This window comes from Otolemur garnettii, unplaced genomic scaffold (genome assembly GCF_000181295.1).
Source record: "Otolemur garnettii isolate 467f Iridium unplaced genomic scaffold, OtoGar3 scaffold00187, whole genome shotgun sequence".
Taxonomy (NCBI): Eukaryota; Metazoa; Chordata; class Mammalia; order Primates; family Galagidae; genus Otolemur; species Otolemur garnettii.
The window spans coordinates 2,232,016-2,249,404 of NW_003852582.1; the positions used below are offsets into that span (position 1 = coordinate 2,232,016).

Here is a 17,389-nt window from a genome sequence, read left to right on the forward strand (position 1 = left end):
TATGTAGCCAGTCTAAAATAAAGGGATAATAAATTTGCTTTATCATAAAAGAAAAATTAAGCTTGAAATGAGCTTTTAGCAAAGCATAATAGGCCAAGCAAGGTGGCTGATGCCTGTAATCCTGGCACTCTGAGAGGCTGAGGAGGGTGGTTCCCTTGGGTTCAGGAGTTCAAGACCAGCCTGAGCAAGAACGAGACCCCATCTCCACTAAAAATACAAAACCTAGCCAGGCCTGGTGGCGCATGCCTATAGTCTAGCTACTCAGGAATCTGAGGCAAGAGGATAACTTGAGCCCAAGAGTTTGAGGTTTCTGTGAGCTATGACACCGTGGCACTCTACCTAGAACAATAGAGTGAGACTCTGTCTCAAATAAATAAATAGAATAAAAAGTTCAGATACTCTCCACTATATTACTTACATATAAATCTAATATACATTACGAAATTATATATAATATCTCGTAAAAATAGAAATTATAAATGAGATAAAATATTTTTAAATAATTTTATATTTTACTTATTAATGTAAAAATCTTTTTGATATTACTTTAAACAGGCATCCTTTGGTATCCACAGTGGATTGGTTCCAGACCCCAAGAATACCAAAACCTATAGACACTCAAGTCCCTTATATACAATGGCATAGTATTTACACATAACCTACACACAGCCACGCATCCTCCCATATACTTTAAATCATCTCTTGATTACTTAGAATACCTACTACCATGTAAATGATATATAAATAGTTGTTACACTGTATTTTTAAGAATGTATTATCATTTATTGTTGTATGGGTTTTTTTTTCCCAAGTATTTTGACCCACAGTTTAATCTGTGATACAAACCCCACAGATATGGAGGGCTGACTATAATGGCTGAATATGCTTTACTTAGTTTTTTTAGGTTTTTGAGAAAGGATCTGGCTCTGTTGCCCAGGGTGGAATAATGTGGCCCAATCACTACAGCCTCAAACTCCCAGGCTCAAGAGATCCTCCCATCTTAGTCTCCCAAGTAGCTAGAACAACAGGTATATACCACTTGCTATGGTTTTTTTTTTTTTTTGGTCAAGATAGGGTCTCACTATGTTCCTAGGCTGGCCTTAAACTCCTGGGCCTCAAGCAATCCTCCTTCCTTGGCCTCCCAAAAATGCTAGATTACTAACATGAGTCACCCCATCTGGCCCAAAATTGGAGTTTCCCAATCACAAGACTGGATAAGGTTCACGCTTGTAATCCCAGCACTATGGGAGGCTGAAGAGGGAGAATTGCTTCAGCTCAGGAATTCAAGACTTGCATGAACAAGAGTGAGACCCTCGACTCCTAAACAAATGAAAATCCCAGCCAGGAGCACCGGTAATCACAGTGACTTCCAGAGGCTGAGGGAGAGGAATGTCCACAGCCAGAGTCTGAGGTTGCAGTGAGCTATGATGCCATTACAGTCTGCTCAGGGCATAGAGTGGAACTCTGTCTCAACAACAACAATAACAACAAAGCAAAGAAGTAAAAATAAAAAATAAACAAGGAAATAAAAAGAAAATAAATATATCTCTTTCTTATAGACTCTGAATTATTTCCTATCATGTAAATAAATTAAAAAAAATATGTCCCAAAAGAATATGTCGAGTACTTTGGAAGACCAAGGCAAGAGAATTGCTCAAGGTCAGATGTTCCAGACCAGCAAGATCCAGTCTCTACAAAAAACAGAAAAATTAGCTGGGTATGAGTGGTGCACGCCTGTAGTCCCAGCTACTTGGGATGCTGAGGCAGGAGGATTGCTTGAGTCCTGGAGTTGGAGGCTGCACTATATAATGACACCACTGGGCAACAGAGCAAGACCTTGTCTCAAAAAAATAAAAATAAAGAAAGAAATGTTGAATCAAAACTCAAAACAAAAAGGCTATGATCCCAAATAAGCATCAAGTAACCACAAATTCCCTTATTCATATAAAAGTTTCTCCTATGTTCAACCACACATATTTTTATTTATACTTTTTCTTTAAAGAATGTTTATAAGCCCTATAAATCCTATGAGAAATGAAGGATTATACTGTGCTTTAATTTTTAGCTAAAACACTGGTGACTATAAATACTCAAATGCCTTTTGACAGAAATGTCACCTCCACCCTTATTAAATAGCACTTAAAATAAAATGTACAGTATATGTATGGTTATCGAGATTTTTTAAGACTTAGTTATCACTATAACTTATGGTTTACTTGTATTCAAGTATGTAAATTGATGTAATTAATGCTATGGATTTGGCTTCATGAATATTCATAAATAGAATGCTACTATAGCTCTCATCCCTATTAATGACTATGTGCTGAATTTTTAGCATTTAGACTCAAGGAAAATATTCAGCACTAAGAAGATTGCCTACCGTGAGCAAAATGGGCCAAAGGAAAAGACAATCTTTACCTTAAGGTTATGATTATGATTATAAAGTTTGATATTTAACAAGGTTAATTAAGTGTTTTTCAAAAGAAGAGATGAAAATTTTTGAATGATTTTTAACCTGCTCCCTAAGTGTACATGTACAATAGGAAATCAGTTGAGAATGCATTTAAAAACCAAAAGTTCTTTTTCTTTCATTGTGCAATGTATCTCATCCTATAAACGAGAAATAAATAGGGTGAGATTGTGTTGGCTAATAAGTCAAGCAAACTGCCCAAATCAAGGTGCCCCATGCAGCATGCAGTGTTAACAGGTAGAAATAACACAGTGTTAACAGGTAGAAAATGGACTAGCTGAAGTCTTTGTATTGGGCACTGGACGGGAGAAGAAAGGCTAGATTCTACATCAACTAAAATGTATGACTCGAATGGTAAACTAAATATAGGAAAACAAAACAAAATTCTGTCTGCAAACACAACTATGACTTTTTGTTGTTGTTGAGACAGAATCTCACTCTGTCACCCTTGGTAGAGTGCTGTGCTGGCACAGCTCACAGCAACCTCAAACTCTTGGGCTCCAAGTGATCCTCTTGCCTCAGCCTCCTGGGTAGCTGGGACTACAGGTGCCTACCACAATACCCAGCTATTTATAGAGATGAGGTCTCATTCTAGCTCAGGCTGGTCTCCAACTTGTGAGCTCAGGTGATCCACCTGCCTCAACTCAGAGTGCTAGGATTACAGGCATAAGCCACCATGCCCTACCTGCAACTATGAATTTAATAATACTGGATTTGGGCTCGGTGCCTGTAGCACAGTGATTACGGTGCTGGCCACATGCACTGAGGCTGGAGGTTTCAAACCTGCCCTGGGCCAGCTAGACAACAATGACAACTGCAACAAAAAAAATGGCTGGGCATTGTAGCAGGCCCCCATAGTCCCAGCTACTTGGGAGGCTGAGGCAAGAGAACTGCTTAAGTCCATGAGTTGGAGGTTGCTGTGAGTTGTGACACCATGGCACCCTACCAAGGGCGACATAGTCAGAGTGTTTCAAAAACAAAAAAAATACTGGATTTGAAATTAATATTTTTAGCCTTACAAATAAGATTAAAATCCAAAGCAATGACAGTATAAGAGAAGGGGGTGAAGGAAAAAGATTTAATATATACATGTTTTTCTTAAAAATGCTAAACAATACATACTTTTTTCTCAGAGAGAAGAGCATTGTGTTAAAGACTATAGTAAGTCTTCAAATCTAATAATTTAAATGAGGTCAGTGACTAATAAGTAATAGCTTATAAACCAAATTTCCTCCTTTCTGAGGAGAGATTTCCATTTATGGTAAAACTATCACAGGTGACAGAGGTGAAATGTTTCAAAAACAGAACTCATAAATTGGCTTTACTGCTTTCCTCTGTGTACTCATGAATCCAAAGTTCCAAGAAGGTCCAAAATGCAAACTTTGCAAAAGAGATAAATTCCTATATCTAAGGGCATAAACATGAAATAGAGATTAAAAATTATTCTAATATTTTTACAAACCACAACCCAGCTTATATTCCTAAACTTCTTTGAATGGCTTGTGGCTTTAATACAATTTCCTACAGAAACAAAACTTTTTAAAAAGGTACATGTAAGCCCAAACAAGTCCATCATAGATCAATTATTCCACACAGTTGAAAAACTAATTATGTAATATAAAGTAAAGAAAAATAGGAAGCTTGTTCACCCATTTTCACATAGGGTCAAAACTGGTATTAACCTGTTTTTAACCTTCCAACTGTTACATGCTCTAAAAATACATACCGTCTCTTCTCTCTGCAATCCAGGCAACCTTTATTTATCTCACTTTCCTCAAATCAAAATTTCTGCTTTTCTCACTGCAAGTCACCTCTATACCAGAATATATTTATCCATTCTACTCTTGAGTGTAGAACTCACTGTAACCTCAAACTCTTGGGCTCAAATAATCCTCCTGCTTCAGCCTCCTGAGTAGCTAGAACTATAGATGCACACCACCATGCCTCGCTAATTTTTAATTTCTTGGTAGGGACAAGGTCTGGCTATTGCCCAGGCTGGTCTTGAACTCCTGGCCTTAAGTGACCTTCCTGCCTTGGCCTCCCAAAGTATAGGGATTACAGGCCTGAACCACAGTGCCTGGCTTGTTTATAAAATCTTTGTCTATCTCTAAATCATGAATAGAATTTATGTTATCTTCTATAATCTTTCACATTTAGACCATTCCAGCTGGGATAGATTTTTGTATATGGTATGGGGTAGGGATTTTTTTCTAGTCGAATATTCATCATTAATTACATTTTTAAAATATATAACTGGCAGAATTTCAGTCAGCATAAAAATTTTTTTAAATAGAACAGTTTAGACAATAAAGAAGAAAATACAAACATGCAATTCCTAACAAAAAAAAATGTAATTCCTCCTCACTTTCTATTCCCGTCCAGCTAATGGAAGCAGATGAAGGTAGATGAAGGAGTTGTGTCACATATATATCTGAACTCATCTTATAGTCTGCACATATAGGTTTCTCCTATTCAATAACAGTAACAACTACAATAACAGCAGTTAATATTTATTAGATGTTTAATAGGTGTCAAGCCTAATGGAAGTGCTTTATCTCACATAATCCTCACAAAATCCCATCAGATGGCTATTATTGTCTCTAATAAATAGGGAAACAGAACAGAAAGTTATTACAGGATCAGTGCCCAAGCTCTTCATCACTGCCTCCCTCATAACTTTTATTTCTGAACTCACAGATTCTCTATCATGAACAACTGTTTTCAAATGACTTTCATAGGTTGAGATAACAAAACATATGTTTTTTTCTATTTTGTTGCTTTTTCCTATTTTATGTTTAAGTATCAAGTAGATTCCTACAGGGGAATACTCTACATCAGTGGTTCTCAACCTTCCTAATGCCACAATGTATTTTCATTGTTAAAAAGGGGTCACGACCCACAGGTTGAGAACCGCTGCTCAATATACTAAATGTAAATAACTAAGTATTCTTAGTTTGGCAATATAGGAAAAATTATAAGAGAATCAAAACAAGACATTTTCTGGAAGAAACATATTCTGTGGACTAATTTTTAAAACTGAGTAACCAGCTTTGCGCAGTGGCAGTATTGTAGCCAATGAAGTTTATCTGAGGCCCAATTATTGCTAATTGAAAACTGAGTCACCAGAATTGCAGTCTAGATGGCCGCCTTAGAATGCCACATAATTCTGAAATATGTTAACTTTAGAAAGTTTCTTTAAGAAGGTGGCACCTGTGGCTCCGTGAGTAGGGCACTTGCCCCATATTCCAAGGGTGGTGGATTGGAACCCCCAGCCCCAGCCAAACTGCAACAAAAAGAAAATAGCTGGACGTTGCAGCAGATGCCTATAGTCCCAGCTACTCAGGAGGCTGAGGCAAGAAAATGGCCTAAGCCCAAGAGTTGGAGGTTGCTGTGAGCTGTGATGCCACAGCCCTCCATTGAGGGCGACAAAGTAAGACTCTGTCTCAAAAAAAAAAAAAAAAGTAAAAATTAAGGAAAGTTTATTCTATTATTTTGGTTGCTGTAACAATATCAGCATATTTTCTTATTATTCTACAGTTTTAGCCTGTATTCCTTATGATATTTTAAATGCTACAAAGGAAGATGAATTAGAATGAAAAAAAAAAAATCCATTGTTTCGCACCATTTTATAGACTGCAGGAGCTTGAAGTATTCTCAGAAATATTTGAGGCTACTCACTTTACTAAAGGGAAAACTGAGGCCCAGATCCTGAGGATAGTAAAGGTCAGATTTCACCATGGATATTAATGGACATTTGACTCCTTTAATAATCTTCATAAATCTGTTTGTATAAAATTGTAAAAATTATTTGTGACCTTGATTGAGTTTTATTTTCTCAGGTTTGTTCTTATAATACTTTATAAGAAAAAAATACATTTACAATCTTAATATTTGTTTCTCTATGCCTAACCTTCAGTAGTAATACTGCCCAATCTATCTGATATGTGAGAAGAAAAATTTAAAATCCAGACTCTGAGGTTGTTCCTTCGGGGATAGTGCAGGAATATCCAAGACCCCTGGAGAATCCAGATCCCTGTGCCACCACAATAGTAAGGCAAAAGGCAGAGAAAGTGCTCCACCCCCCCACCCCCTACCACATCAGTCAGAAGGGAAGGAGAAGAATCACTGCCCATTTCCTAAGCATCTGACAAGTCCCTTGGGACCCTCTGAACTATCATAAAAGCATCAGAGCTGCCACTGAAGACAGGCAAATCTCAAATCTCTGCCTTAAAAAAAATTCAAATTGGTAGCAGAATTACATCACCTTTCTAAGGATGAAGAAATATGAGGGATATAGACTTATAGCACCAAAGATTGCAAAACAAGTTTCAGATATGGCCTCTAGGAAAATTGCTAGGGACAAGTGAGGTGGGTGAATAGAAAAGTAAGCAGCAGGAAAGCTGAGAAAGTAGGAAATGAGTTGAGGCTTTCAAATTCAGTCTGCATTGCTTTTAATAAGCTAAATGAAATACTCCTCAACTATAAATATTAAAGATACTTCCACGGAGAGCTAGATAAATAGATACATGTAACCCTGCAAAATACCTCCTTTTGAAATGCAATTTTACAAAATTCAAGAGCAAATTTTCACAAATGTATACTATAAAAATAAAATTAAATTCAGTAAGAGCTTTTTAAATACTTCAGTATGCCTCAAGTTTTTTATAATTTTATAAAATTTTAGGCTCGGCACCTGTGGCTCAAGTGGCTAAGGTGCCAGCCACATACACCTCAGGTGGTGGGTTCCAATCCAGCCTGGACCCGCCAAACAACAATGACGGCTGCAACCAAAAAAAAAAAAAAATACCCAGGCGTTGTGATGGGCACCTGTGGTCCCAGCTACTTGGGAGGCGGAGGCAGGAGACTCTCTTGAGCCCAGGAGTTGGAGGTTGCTGTGAGCTGTGATGCCACAGTACTCTACCCAGGGGGACAGTTTGAGACTCTGTCTCAAAAAAAAAAAATTTTTATTTAAAAAAAATCTCTGCATTTGAATAAATGCATCTATTTGTAAAGGGACTGAGAACTAATAATGGAAACAAACGTCGGTGGTAGCAGGTAAGAGATTTTTTTGATACAGAAAAAGTTGAACAGTAATGAGTTACAGACACATTTTAACCTGTAGGAAGCTTTATTATACACAAAGCAAACAATGTACTAACAGAAAATGTAGGTAGAAAAGCTCGCCCTTTCATTTTCAATTTACTTCAACCTAACTACAAAATGTTCTTGTTCATTATATAAAGTAGAACTGGAAATTCTAATTCGTTTCAAAGCTAGAATCACCATTCCATGGAGCTCAAGTGTAAGAAAGATTTCTCACCAAATCGTCTCAAATCTTCACACTTTTATATCTTGATTTTTCACTAACACATGTGTTAAAGGTAAATGATAATAACAAGCCCACCCCTGGCTTCTCACCAGTGCAGCAGCTATGAAGAGAAGTAGATGGGCTGTTTGCACAGCAAGTCCATTTAACTTTCTCTCATCTGTCTTCTGTCTTCTTTCCCTCTCCTCACTGCCTTCCCCATGTTTTAATCATTCTTAACAAGTAAAAAAACCCAAAACTAATATTTTATCAAAAATGTAATAATAGCCAATGTTTTCTTTCTGGTTCACCAATTACATACCTTTCACTTTTTTCTTATTATAATCTATACTGCACAATATTTACATATAATTTACAATAAGCAAATGACTTATTACATTTGAGGAATGCCTTGTATTTTAAAAACCAATCGTGACACCAATCTTTAAATATGACTAGGTAAATGAAAGGAAAAGAATCCTAATTCTAAAAGGAAGGAATTCAAGTCCAAGTATGTTTGACCCTTATTTTCCTTATCTTCATAAGTTAAAAGAACAAAACACAAACATAAATCTAGTTATCCCACAAATATTCTATAAGAGTGTGGGTGACAGTAGTTCTATAAAGGTAATCTTTGAGCTAAGAAGAGTCTTTCTCCAGGAAGCAGTTTTTCATTTTCATTGCATTCAGAAGCTTTAGGCTTCTATGTAGGCTGCTATTCTAGCATGTTTGAAGGTGATTATATTTATGAGACTACTCCTACCTGTCTCTGAAGTTCTGCCAGATTGTAAGGTAAGGCCCCCTCTGCCAAAGGAGCTATTCTCTCAATATCTGCCAAAGTCAAACGTCTTCAGGAAATATATGGGAAAGAAAGAATTGTTAGGCAACAACAAGCTCCTTAAACCGAGATCATGTTTTCTCAGAAACACAAAACAAAACAAAAGACTCTATGGTTGAAAATTAGTATTTCCGTATTCATACAAATCGTTTTACTGAGAAAAAAAAACATCTTTAGAGCCTGGTTTGATAAACAAAAAGCAAAAAACTCTAGAGAAATAAAGTGTCATGCTTTTAAAAAGCTTATAAAAAACCAAATCGTGGTAAGTCTCCAGCGATAGACAATAAAAGTGAAGAAATTATTCTTGCCAAAGGCAAAGGTATACTGTTCATATATACTAGATGTATACCCTAATCATATCTATTTAATGGTGCAGAGTATCTGGGAAGGACAGATACAAAACTGATAAATACTGGTTGCCTTCCAGGAAAGGCATGAGCCTAGGAGGGAGACTTTTAACAGCATATTCTTTGAAACAACTTGAGTTTTGAACCATGTTAACGCACTACAGTTTCCAAAAAATTTCCTTAAATTCCATGGACCAGCTAGAAGGTCACTTTAGATCTAGTTTTGAAAAGTACTTTTGGAAGTATTTATTATCATGAAGGAACCTCAAAACTTTTGTCTAAAAATGTGAATTACAGATGAATGAGACAAAGATTAGTATTTCGCATCATCTCCAGTTTAACAATGCATTATATAGCATGAGCACAATAAATCACCTACGTTTGATTAATCCTTGGTTCCAGGGCTAAACCCCGTTTTTCAGATATTGCTAGAACTGCCTACCAGAAGTGACTAAAAGAAAAAAAATTTGATCTCTTAATGGACTACAAGCTTCCTTGCCCACAGGTCCTGTGGGGTGCCTGTAGACAAGGGTTTTTCTTTTGTATTTGCATGAGACTTTGCAAATTACCTTCTATGTGCTTCTGTCTTTTAAATTTATAAAATAAAAACATAAAACAACTGACAGTGTCTAAGGTGGTAACTATGATGATAATATCATAGGCATATCTCAAGAACATGATACTCTCTAACCTGAAATGGTGTATACTCTTTAGTGAAATGACAATGTACAACAAACCAAAAATATAATATGATTGATTCCACCATATACTTTAGCCTATTTTATAAAGTTACAAGCTTAGGCACATTTCTACAAATCTCTTGCAACTCGTAACACCTCCAGAGTTTCCAGATTAAAACTCTGTCTTCTCACTTCCCTCCCATACTCTCTCTTTCCTTCCTTCACCCATTTCCCCCTCTCATGCCCCTCAACCACTCACTACCTTTTCTTACCTCCTCCCTTCCAACTATTCCCTCCCCCCTTTCTTTCCTCTTCTCTCTTTATTTCTCTGCCCTTCTTCTCTCTCCGTTTTCTTCCCTCATCTCCCAGACACCCTCAGTCTGTCCTCCTCTGTTTCTCACATCTGTTTTTCTTGGAAATTACATACTGAATTGACTTTTATTAAAATAAACTAAAAGCACACAACTGTCTCACATTTTAAAAGAACTACACTATAATAAATACCATGAAGAATTATTGGAATACTTACCCTGAAGCATTATATAAGTCGGCAAGCTGGTAGAGGATATCAATTTCTAGTGGAGTGACTTGTCCATAGCGTATGGCACTCTGGGCAAATTCCTCTGAAAAGGATAGGTAAAATACTAAAGTCTTGAAAAATTCTTAATACACAACAAACTTTTACCATAACCAACTATAAAATAATCTGAAAGGTACAGGCATTTTAGTATTATTTTAAAAATCTAAAACTGAATTTATTTATTTTTTTGAGACAGAGTCTCACTATGTCACCCTCAGTAGAGTGCTGTGGTGTCACAGCTTACAGCAAACTCAAATTCTTGGGCTTAAGCGATTCTCTTATCTCAGCCTCCCAAGTAGCTAAAACTGAATTTAAATACTTAAATTCAACTATATACATTCCTGAAAGTTAGTAAAAGACAAAATGTTAAGATAATGAAATAGCAAAAACAGATAAATTACTTCAAAGATAAAATAATCTCTTTAGAATCCTGTCTCCGTTATCTTGTTTATTCACTGTGGTCTCCAAAGTTACAATAGTATAAAAGAGTTGGCTATTCTCCAGTCACTCAAAAACCCTACTACCCTGCACCAAAAGGAGTAGGCTTGCCCATCTTTCCGTGGCAACTCCTCCCTAGTACAAACAAGCTGCTGCCACAGTGCCACTGACCTGTTTGACAGATTGGGCCAAGGTTCTTTTCAAAACTGTCAAAGCCACTTTTCCATTTCTGACCTCAGCATCCCATTAAATCCACCTGGATTTTTGGAGCCCAAATGAAGCATAATATACACATGTTAGCCTACTTTCTAGACTGGGCTTTAGAATCGTAAACTTAGATTAACCTCAGGCCTAGATGAAGAAAAGTGAAAATGCTGAGATTCTAATCAATATATACTTTTTAAATCTTACCCTTTGTGACTTCAACATCTTTCCTTGTGCCAGCTAGAGTGCTATATATCTTACGAACAAGCTCCATGTTATTCAGTAAGGAGTTAAATGCATTGAAGTAGGAGAAGCTAACCTGGTGTGAGATGCTTCCTCCAGCTGCCTAGGAAATGACAACACACAAAGTTTAAAAAACAAATAAAATCAGAAAGCACAAGTACAGACACTGTACTTTTCTCAAAGAGGTTCCAAAGGAGTCTTCATTATTAAAATGAATAACAACCAGCCCATAAATACAAGGGAAGTATCAGACTGAAACACTGAATTTTGTGCCCTCAGGGAATTCTATGTAATTTAGGTTTTAAGGAAGAAAGCAACATCTGGAAGTTGGACTTCATGGTTCATCTACCTATAAGGTCAGAAACAACAAATATAATTATCACAGATCAAAACAATAGTTATTTAAACAGGATCTTCAAGACCCTCAACTATGGAACTCCTGCTAGTCCTGGGTAAACAAAACATCAATGAACAATATATACAGCATATTTTTAAACTTAATTTCCCACACACATACACAAAAAACAAGTGGTAACTTAAAATTTTAAGGCTATGTCATTATATCAGCTTTTCCTACTCTCTCTTTCTTAAGGCCATTGTTATAATTAAAATACCCAACAGTCTATGTTGAACTCTGAATTTGTATCATGAAAGGTGCAACTACCAAAAGCTCCAAAAAATGTACAGAAAATCTGGAAAGGATTTATTTGCTACAAAATTATGTCTTCAGTAAAATAGTGCAAAAGAGGCTCTCATGCCCAGGATAGGGGAGCAATGCAGCCTTCATTACCTTTGCAGGGTGAGGAGGTAATTTCTCCTTCTACCACTTAGACATAAACTCAAAAGAGATTATTTTTCGCAGTTTGCAAAAGCCTAATTTTTAAGCCAGAGGTCAGAGGAACCCATTTAATTGAATGCATTCTCTATTAAAAACTCAAAGAAATATTCGTGGAAATACTAACATAACAACTTTAATCATAAAGGTCATCTACAAATAACATAGGTAAGTATGGGCAAACATACTCACCTTTACCACCCCTCACACACATACTTTAACCCAAGCATAGATTATATTTGTATTAGCCTTAAAGTGGATACCAGTGACCCAAAGGCTCAACTCAAATTATTTAATATATTCCTCTGAGGACTGGAAATGGCTTTTGGTAAATTGAGGCTATAATAGCTGTATCTAACTCAGTTGGAAAAGATTAAATGGGTCCCCTCACCCGAAGGTACTGAGTAAGCTCATCCCTATAGGATTTTCTTTCCTTCTTCCCTCCCACTCTCCCTTTATTTCTTTCCTTCATTCTTTCATTTTTTGGTTGAGGTATAAGGTGAGGGTAGGGGCGTGCAGGATGGTGTCACAGAGGTGAAATGCGTAGGAGAAAGTGACATGCTCCATGTTTGAATTCATGAAAGAAAAAGAACAGAAGTTGATCTTTCTAGCCCAGTCTAAATCAGGGATAATGATCTTCAGCTGAAACAACAAACGCACTCATTGGCTTCCCTCCATTCAAAACAAGCAGTAATCAAAAACTTATATGTAAGTACAAAGCATGAACAAGAAAACGGGAAAGTGAGGAAAGTTTCACCACTCTATGTGAGGAAATGGATGACATGAGTTTGCTATTGGTCCAGATGATTACTTTGTAGAGGTTAGCAGTTTGACAGAACAAAAAACTGTGTCTGGTGCATACAGACTGAATACACAGGTGAAGGGGCAGGGAGAGGAGTGAGCCACGGAGGCCGATGGCCACATATTTCCTCTGTACCTTCTGCCATGGGCATGATTATTAAAACAGTGCAGAAGCCAGTGACAATCCCTCCAGCAGACAGCACCCTGCAGGCAACAAAGGAAGGAGCCATCCTTATAGCAAGACCTTGGGAGCCTGGTGAGGTGGACAGAGGCCAAGATGAAGGCAGGAGTGTGGGACAGGTACTGCCCACTGGGAAAAGTAATTGCTCACCCTTGTCTACAAAATCCCTTGTTTCCCTTGAACTGGATTCTGTGAATGGAAATAAATAGTTTGGAAATATATGAGAGAAAGATGGTAGCTCTGAATAAAGCTATGGGCTGGGGGAAGACCACTTACCATCACATCTACCTCCCTTGCTTACACACATGCACAAACACACACACACATACACACTTACCTTCTGCCAACCAAATGTGAAGTTTAAATAGAAAAGAGTCACAGGAGTCCCTGCAGGTAATCCAGGACCTAAAGGCTCAAAGGTTTCAGGCAACAGAGGGTTAATAGTAGTTGCTTTTTACTTACTGAAACTAAGTTTTCCTCTACAAAAGGAGTAAGCATGTGCGACCGAATAGTGACCATGATGTCACTGAAATCCAGACCAGAAATCAGGCCACTTTTGCTTTTGTCTTTCAGTGCAAAGGCTTGTCGTGCATGTTCCAACTGCAGCTCCTGGGGGGAAAAATTAGAAAATAAGCCTTTACATTGGTTAAATACATCCCCAGCATATGTTTTGGAAAGAAGGGAAGGACAGACATTATACTCCCACATGCACTTCTTTTTTTTTGAGACAGAGTCTCACTATGGTGCTCTCGGTAGAGTGCTATGCAATCACAGCTCACAGCAACCTCAAACTCATGGGGTTAAGCAATTCTCTTGCCTCAGCCTCCCAAGTAGCTAGAACTACAGGTACCCACCACATGCCTGGCTATTTTTTTTGTTGTAGTTGTCATTGTTGTTTGGCAGGCACGGGCTGGGTTCAAACCCACGAGCTTTGGTATACGTGATTGGCACCCTAGCCACTGAGCTACAGGCACCCAGCCGACCACATGCACTTCTTACTGAACTAAACTATGTACTACTTTGAATTTATAACAAAGCTTTCTTTTAAGAAGCATATGTTTTCTTAAAAATGTACCACATATTACTTCTCAGGAAAAAAAAAGAACAGAATGAATCAGAGCAGGGAAATAAAGCAAAAAGAGGGAAAAAGAACCCTCAGGTTTCACTCAAAAAGTTTTCATCACTAAAATCAAATAGAGTATAATGTTTTCAGTGTTGCATTTCAGCCTTCAAATATACAGTAATTTATTCTCTCCTGCTTGAAGGCTTTCTTGTCATCAAAGAGTACTTCTTGCATGAAGAGTTTAGATTCATTTTCAGTTTTTCAATTTTAAATGTTGCAATCAGCCTCTCTCTCTCTCTATATATATATATATATATCGTATGTAAATGAATTAGAGGTCACTTTCCCAAACAATTAAAAAAAATAAACTCAACGAGAAACTCTACCAACTGATAAGTATGATACTTGGTAATTCTAAAATGAAAGTTATAAATAACAAACTACATAAGTAGTCTTCAGCTATCACACTTTCTGGCTCTGGCCTCCTCATAAACTGTAAAACTGTCCAGAATATCACTGACCTTTTGAACTACTGATCAGCCAAACTTTGTAATAAGTGATAACAATAAAAATAACAAAATGTGCCAGTAATCCCCTGAGTACTATACAGAAATAAAAACCTGAGCATTTCTGCCTTGGGGACTCATGATGTAATCCAAAGAAGCCTGTTAGCACAACATAATAATAGGATTGCTGGATGCCACTTTCGTACTCTTTGCAACTCTGGAAACAATCGTCATATCTAAGCATACACATATTATTCAAAGATAAGATTAAATATTATAATTTTTATTGCCATTTACTTAGCAAAGCCTATAAATCAATGTTATCTTACCCTTTTTAACATTTAAAACAATTTTTGATAGAAATCTACCAATCTTCACTTAATGTTATTTTCCTATGGGCTTGTGATATCACAATGGTCATTTGAAGACATTAAAATCACCTTAGTGGATATTCATATAATAATCCAGTGAGCAATACATTTGTTTTATGTGGTGTTTGTCTGATATTTAACAATTAAACTAATGTTAAAAATGTCTTAGCAGGTTCATGGACTATCAAAATCTACTAAATTTTTTAATAGTGAGGAAATATCTATATAAAAAGATACGTTTAGATTTGGTTTAATGGAATATAGAGAAACTCAACTGGTAAATATGCAAGACAGAAAAAGAGTATAATATAAGCAACCAGCATGATTTAGAAAATTTTTCTATTCTATTCCTCCTCTTCTTTAGTCATTCCCACTAACTCACACCATCTCTTTAGCATCTTAACTCCAACCACTTTATCTTTCAAATGAAGCAGGAAGTTTTGCTTTCATTAGACTGACTGAAGTGGTCCCCGTTGCAAGGATACTCCCAAGCAGCATTAGAAGCAGTCTCAGACCCACTCTGTGTCTTATAAACCTTTTTCCTTCCTCACTTCGTTGTTTCTCCTTCTTTAGGTCTTTGCTATGTCTTTGTCTTCCCCCTTAATCTAGAAATAGCCAATGGCAAACATTGGTACAATTTAGCCTTATTAGGCTGGGCAAGGAGGCTCACGCCTATAATCCTAGCACTCTAAGGCTGAGGCAGGTGGATTGCTTGAGCTCAGGAGTTCAAGACCAGCTTGAGCAAGAGTGAGACCCCAGTCTCTAAAAAAATAGCTGGGCATCATGGTGGGCGCCTATAGTCCCAGCTACTTGGGAGGCTGAGGCAAGAGGATTGCTTGAGCCCAGGAGTTTCAAGTTGTTGTGAGCTATGACAACACAGGGCTCTACCAGGTCAATAAAGTGAGATTCTATCTCAAAATAAAAACCAAAAAACCTAATTTACCCTTATTTATTAATGCCACTCAGTACTAAAGAAAATATGTACCTTTACCCTAAAGGTAAAGCAGAGTACTCATTGAAAGAGTAATATTCGGCTGGGCGTGATGGCTGACACCTATAATCCTAGCACTCTGGGAAGGTGAGGCGGGTGGATTGCTTGAGCTCATGAGTTTGAGACCAGCCTGAGCAGGAATGAGGCCCTGTCTTTACTAAAAATATAAAAACTGAGGCAAGAGGATTGCTTGAGCCCAAGAGTTGGAGGTTGCTGTGAGCTATGATGTCACAGCACTCTACCCAGGGCAATAGCTTGAGACTCTGTCTCAAAAACAAACAAAAAAAAGGCTTGGCGCCCATAACACAGTGGTTATGGCACCAGCCACATACATGGAGACTGGCAGGCTCGAACCCAGCCCAGGCCAGTCAAACAATAATAACAACTGCAACAAAAAAATAACCAAGCGCTGTGGAGGGCGCCTCTGGTCCCAGCTACTTGGGAGCTGAGGCAAGAGAATCACTTAAGCCCAAGAGTTTGAGGTTGCTGTGAGCTGTGATGTCACAGCACTCTACCTAGGGTGACATAGTGAGACTCTGTCTCAAAAAAAAAAAAGAAAGAAAGAAAGAAAGAAAGAAAGACAGACAGACAGACTAATATTAGAAGAATAAATTTTCTGTTTTCTATAAGGTCAACAATTAAAGAACATTAATTTATCTTTTAAAGATACATATTTGGAGTGCTACAGATGAAATCACAGAGTGTATGGGATTGGTTTCCAAATGATTCTAAAGGAGGCAGAGTAGGATAAAATAATTGGCCAACAGTTGGTAATTGTTGAAGAAGGTTGATGGGTACACGATATACATTACACTACTTTCTCCACTTTTAAATATATTTGAAATCTCCCAAAACAAAAACTAAAGGCTTCAAAATGGGAAGTTAAACAAAAAAAAAGTTCCATATATATGAGGTATGACAATTAAATTAGCCAACTCATCCTAGAAAATGTGCTATATACTCATAGCTGAATTCCACTACAGTCAATTTCAAAGTACTCCCCTTGGGAAACTATGCACCAATGCTAGTGCCTAGCTAGTGCCACTCTTCAAAGCAGTTTTGTAACTCTTTCTGGAATAGCCATCAGAGCTGTCATCATAATACCCTTGATGTCCTGAATGTCATCAAAATGGCTTCCTTTCAATATTTATCTTTGGGTAAAGAAAAGTCACTGGGGGCCAGATCAGGTGAGTAGGAAGGGTGTTCCAATACAGTTATTTATTAGCTAAAAACTCCCTTACAGACAGTATTGTGCGAGCTCTTTGCTTTTGCTCACCAGAGAGCTCCTACCAGACCATTTTTGCACACACCTTTTTTCATGCCAAAACTTTTAGTTAAGATTTTCCTGTTTTGGCTCAGTGCCCGTAGCTCAGAGGTTGGGGAGCTGGCCACATACACCAGGGCTGGCAGGTTCAAACTTGGCCCAGGCCTCCTAAACAACAATGACAACTGCAACAAAAAAATAGCCAGGCCTTGTGGCAGGCACCTGTAGTCCCAGCTACTTGGAGGCTGAGGCAAGAGAATCGCTTAAGCCCA

The 17,389-nt window shown here is 37.5% G+C and overlaps 1 protein-coding gene and 1 pseudogene across 2 annotated transcripts in view; one reads left to right on the forward strand and one right to left on the reverse strand.

The window, feature by feature from the left end:
• SLC25A12 (solute carrier family 25 member 12) overlaps positions 1-17,389 on the reverse strand; it is a 91,681-nt gene that overhangs the window by 29,019 nt on the left and 45,273 nt on the right. For both annotated transcript variants that reach the window (XM_003800870.2, XM_003800869.2), the window contains 4 exons: positions 13,385-13,531; positions 11,070-11,208; positions 10,170-10,263; positions 8,539-8,623 (listed from right to left, as the gene is read on the reverse strand). In XM_003800870.2, coding sequence (XP_003800918.1) covers positions 8,539-8,623; positions 10,170-10,263; positions 11,070-11,208; positions 13,385-13,531 — 465 coding nt within the window. The remainder of the gene's footprint in view (positions 1-8,538; positions 8,624-10,169; positions 10,264-11,069; positions 11,209-13,384; positions 13,532-17,389) is intronic.
• Positions 5,517-5,672, forward strand: LOC111721816 (annotated as a pseudogene).